This window comes from Triticum aestivum, chromosome 5D (assembly GCF_018294505.1).
Source record: "Triticum aestivum cultivar Chinese Spring chromosome 5D, IWGSC CS RefSeq v2.1, whole genome shotgun sequence".
Classification (NCBI taxonomy): Eukaryota; Viridiplantae; Streptophyta; class Magnoliopsida; order Poales; family Poaceae; genus Triticum; species Triticum aestivum.
In genome coordinates this window covers 92,543,349-92,547,630 of record NC_057808.1, presented here as the reverse complement: position 1 = coordinate 92,547,630, position 4,282 = coordinate 92,543,349, and the positions used below count along the sequence as shown (strand labels likewise).

Sequence of the window (4,282 nt, the reverse complement as noted above, 5' to 3'; positions counted from 1 at the left end):
CGCCTCAGGGGTGGTATGCAGATCTTCGTGAAGACCCTCACCGGCAAGACCATCACGCTTGAGGTCGAGTCATCGGACACCATCGACAATGTGAAGGCGAAGATCCAGGACAAGGAGGGCATCCCACCGGACCAGCAGCGTCTGATCTTTGCTGGTAAGCAGCTCGAGGATGGCCGCACTCTGGCGGACTACAACATCCAGAAGGAGTCCACCCTTCACTTGGTGCTCCGCCTCCGTGGTGGCCAGTAAGTGCCTGGCCATGGAGCTGCTTATGTCTCTGGGCTCACAAGTCAGTTGTCTTTCTGTGTCCTTCGATGGGATTGTCAGCGTGTCCTCGTCTGGTCTGTTCTTTGTTGCTACCGTGCTGTGGTCTAGCGTTATGTCTGGTTGTGTCTGAACTTGCTGCTGTTGTGCAGCAGATTTGGATGAACTTGAAAGAATAAGTGAGCCCTGAACTTGTGCCTGTTGTTTGCTGTTTGTACTTCTGCAGTTCCTAAACCTTCGCGATTGCATTTGATCTTCTTTCGGTGCTTTATTTTAAATTATTTTTTCAGCTCAGTATGAGCTGATGTGAGAACATTTTATACTGAACTGAAACCAAGAAAATCTGAACGAATGCTCAGCTTCAACGGGTGCTGAGTTCCCCGGTGCATCTACCCCATTTTTATCTTAGACAAAGTTTGTTAAATCAAAATATGTTCATGGATTTTTTTAATTGATTTCTTTCTTTTTTGCAAATTTGAAGAAGGTTAGCAAGTTAAAAAATGTTCACAAACTTAATTATTTCCTTTGTGAACTTTAAAGATATTCATGGATTTAACACCCTTAAAATCCTGGTCTAAGCGACCCCATAGCTTCTGACGCACCAGGCGGCTCTAGAAGGTTTCATTGGTGATGTTGCACCGGTAGATGATGGCTTTGACAATGTTAGCAGAGTTTCTGTAAGCACTGTGTATTTGTTCTTGTTGTAATATGTTGATCGATGTAATTCCCAGCATGGTTTCATTAACTCAAAGCAGAGCTCTTTTCGAGCCTTCATTCTAAAAAAAGCTGATTCAAAATAATTGTTTATTTTAGATTCTAAATTCAGCTTTACTGGCAAAGCTGTACCTAATCCTTGAAGCTATCTTAATAGATAACATCATTGTCTCACGGCTAGACTGAAATCTCAAAGGATATCCAACGTAGACTATACAAATTACTAGGAAATGTTATTAGTACATTGGTTAGTACAAATTCTAAAAATGTACCTTGAACTAAAACCACAACACTTATTTTGAAATAGAGAGAGTAGAACACAACTATATGTCAAGATAATAGCTGTAAGGTTTATTATTATTCTTTGTTTGCCATGTTTCGGGAATGACTACTGTTGACTTGTCTGATAGGTTTAGTGGTCTAGAGTTACATTATGTTTGAGCTAGCAGAAGTGTTACTTTCTTTTAAATTACACAAATTTCTATAGTCGTCTTTTATATACATTATACTTCCTCCGTCCTAGATATAAGCTAATTTAGAGATTTCATTATGAGCTAATTTAAAGATTTCATTATGAACTACATACAGATGTATATAGACATATTTTAGAGAGTAGATTCACTTATTTTGCTCTATATGTAGTTTATATTGAAATCTCTAAAAATACTTATATTTAGAAACAAAGGGAGTATAGGATGGCTATGTATGTGGCTTCTTTGTCCTCATGCTCAAATCCTGGCTCCGCGCCTGTCTTTGAGCAGACCAGCGCCTTGCCACCACCAGTTCAATCAGAACCTTCGCCATCCTAAAGCTGGGGTTTGGTGAAGGCTTTTTCTAGAAGTGGGATCCTCCAAAAGATGTCCTTTGGTGCACGCATACTTTGCCAAGATAAACTTCTTCCACAAACCGTGCCCCTCTTGGAAAGAGCTTCCAAATCCAGTTCGTCGTCAGGGTGACTGATGTTCCTGAGTTGCTGTTCAGAATGCCGAGACTCCACACTCATAAAGTCCATTACACAAAAGTTCAAACATCACCAAGTTTAGTGAATTTGTTAAGTTGGTGAGACGCAAAACAACTGAACAGGAAAACAGCGCAGTCACAGCCATAATAAACTCATGATCATCCAAGCATGCAAAGCAACCAAATTCCTGCATTATAGTTTCAGACTTTCAGTTCCAACGCACAAGACCATGAACAAAATTCCCCGCACGCCATCCACAAACTTTCAAACGCTAACTGCACCAAAGAACGGACACATGCACAACAACACAAGTATCTTAATATTTAAGAGGCGATTCATGAGCAAAAATGTGAATATATCTATAAATAGAGCAACTAGCAAAAAAAAGGTCACGCCATATTTGCTACCCAACTCCACATGAGTGTATGTCGAGGAATATTCACTCATGAACCAGAGGCAAGCAATATTATCAAGATATCAGCATGTACAGAAACAGATGAAGTATAAAGCAGAACTAGAAATGATCCATTGCATGTAACTGGACAAACTGCTTCACCATGGAAGCAAGCACGCAATGACTTCGCCATTACGCAAAAGTATCATCAGTATAGTAACCTGTACCTATCTACCAGTAGACACACAAAAAATGAGTTTTGGTTTCAGGGTGATGGAACCAGCGAGTCAAGAAATCTCATCGAGTCAGTCACGATATCCGGTATAGACTCACACTGAACCGTCTATCATGGTTGCGATTCAGACTTCACCCTCAGGGGTCAGGGCAGTGCACTTTCAGTTAACGGGTACCTAATGATTTTAGATCAGAAGCACTCGGATGTACATCCTCTTTCACTGCAAAGGGGACCTCATCGATCTGTGCAGTTTCTTAGATCCAGGAGACCTTGTGCGACCTGCAGCAGCACCATGGAATCCCGCACCTCATCTGAAGTATCAGCAGCTGATTCGTCACCTGGATTGTCAGTTCCTGATTGGTCAACAGAGGTTGTATCGAGAGGCAGGGGAGCCTCTAAGACATCTGACTTCTGTTCTTGTTCCCGATCCGCCTCTGTGGCCATTGGCTCCGTCAGAGATGTCTGTTTCAGCTTCGGCGTGCCAGACCCCGACGCATCATTGTTGCCACCTTGAGCACCATCAGAAGCTGGGCTGTCACTGCTGTCAGAAACCTTGAGATCAAGCTTGGGCCGTTTTGGCTCAACCACAACAGAATTTTCAGGACAATCAACCAGCCTTTGACCATCATCATTGTGAATCAATTCCGTCTCTTCTAACGAAAGGGCTTCATTTCCATATTTTTCAGCACCTCCACAGAGATCCACAGAAGCTGAGTTTCTATCAGATATTATCTTAATGAGTTTACCCAAAATCAACAGAAGATACAACTTCTGCGTCGGGTTGTCCTCTTGCACCGCATCAGAATTATCAGCAGCTGATTCAACCCCTGAATAATCAATTTCCGGTTCATTATCAAAAGATGTATCCTTGCCACGTGGGTACTGGAGAAGACTAAGCCCCTCTGCAGCATCTATCTCCTCTTCTGACGGAAAGACTTCATTTCCACCATCCATCTCCTTCGCTGCACCCCGGCTGCTCCGTGGCCGCCTTTCTATATGAAAATTAAGCAGATCTTTCCTATCACCAACACTGCTTGAAGCCTCTTCCTGTCCTGCGGCATTTTGCTCAGGATTCTTGGGGGACTTGCATTTCATCTTGTGGCCATTAAAAGCACGTTTGGTTTTGTAGGTCTTGCCGCAGGTGCTGCACTTCTTTCCCATTTCTGAAACACAGCACACTTACAGTTAAGGGCACGTCATAGGAAATTCAATGGATTTAGGAAAAAAATTCAAGAAAGCAAATCCATGGAAGCAGCAACTGTGGAAATATCCTAAATGATAGCCTACAGATAGCACCCTACTAGCAATAACAACAATCATATAAAATTGGGGAAATTCATGGAAGTGGCATATTCTTTCCACGCATGCTGCATATCTTGTGTTGAGGGCCATTTCTGAATCACAGCAATCATTCAGTAATTAAGAATGCATCGTATAAGCAAGGCATTCTTTGAAACAAACAACAACCATATAACCAGTAAACTAAAAGATAAGGCTTGATGAAAATCCTCGGCAAAAGTGAGAAACTTGCTGGCCATAACACCAACATAACTACGCAAAAATTCATCCAATCAATTGCGTCAACTACTGCATCAGACACATTAATTCAATCTCATCAAACTTTTCTTGCAAGAGAACAACTTTTCCCTCCAGAGAACATACCAAGAACTGGCACACGATCATTGCATCAGGTACATACATGAACTGAAACTTG

The 4,282-nt window shown here is 41.9% G+C and overlaps 2 protein-coding genes across 4 annotated transcripts in view; one reads left to right on the top strand and one right to left on the bottom strand.

Moving 5' to 3' along the window:
* LOC123119638 (polyubiquitin) overlaps window positions 1-463 on the top strand; it is a 2,534-nt gene extending 2,071 nt beyond the window's left edge. Inside the window, exon 3 of one of the 3 annotated variants that reach the window (XM_044539500.1) lies at window positions 1-463. This exon is cut by the window's left edge and continues 1 nt beyond it. In XM_044539500.1, coding sequence (XP_044395435.1) covers window positions 1-249 — 249 coding nt within the window. In that variant the 3' untranslated portion in view covers window positions 250-463. The other 2 variants (XM_044539498.1, XM_044539499.1) reach the window with 2 other exon arrangements.
* Window positions 464-2,443: 1,980 nt separating this feature from the next.
* LOC123119637 (uncharacterized) overlaps window positions 2,444-4,282 on the bottom strand; it is a 3,148-nt gene continuing 1,309 nt past the window's right edge. The window contains exon 5 of the mRNA XM_044539497.1: window positions 2,444-3,731. Coding sequence (XP_044395432.1) covers window positions 2,803-3,729 — 927 coding nt within the window. The 5' untranslated portion in view covers window positions 3,730-3,731 and the 3' untranslated portion in view covers window positions 2,444-2,802. The remainder of the gene's footprint in view (window positions 3,732-4,282) is intronic.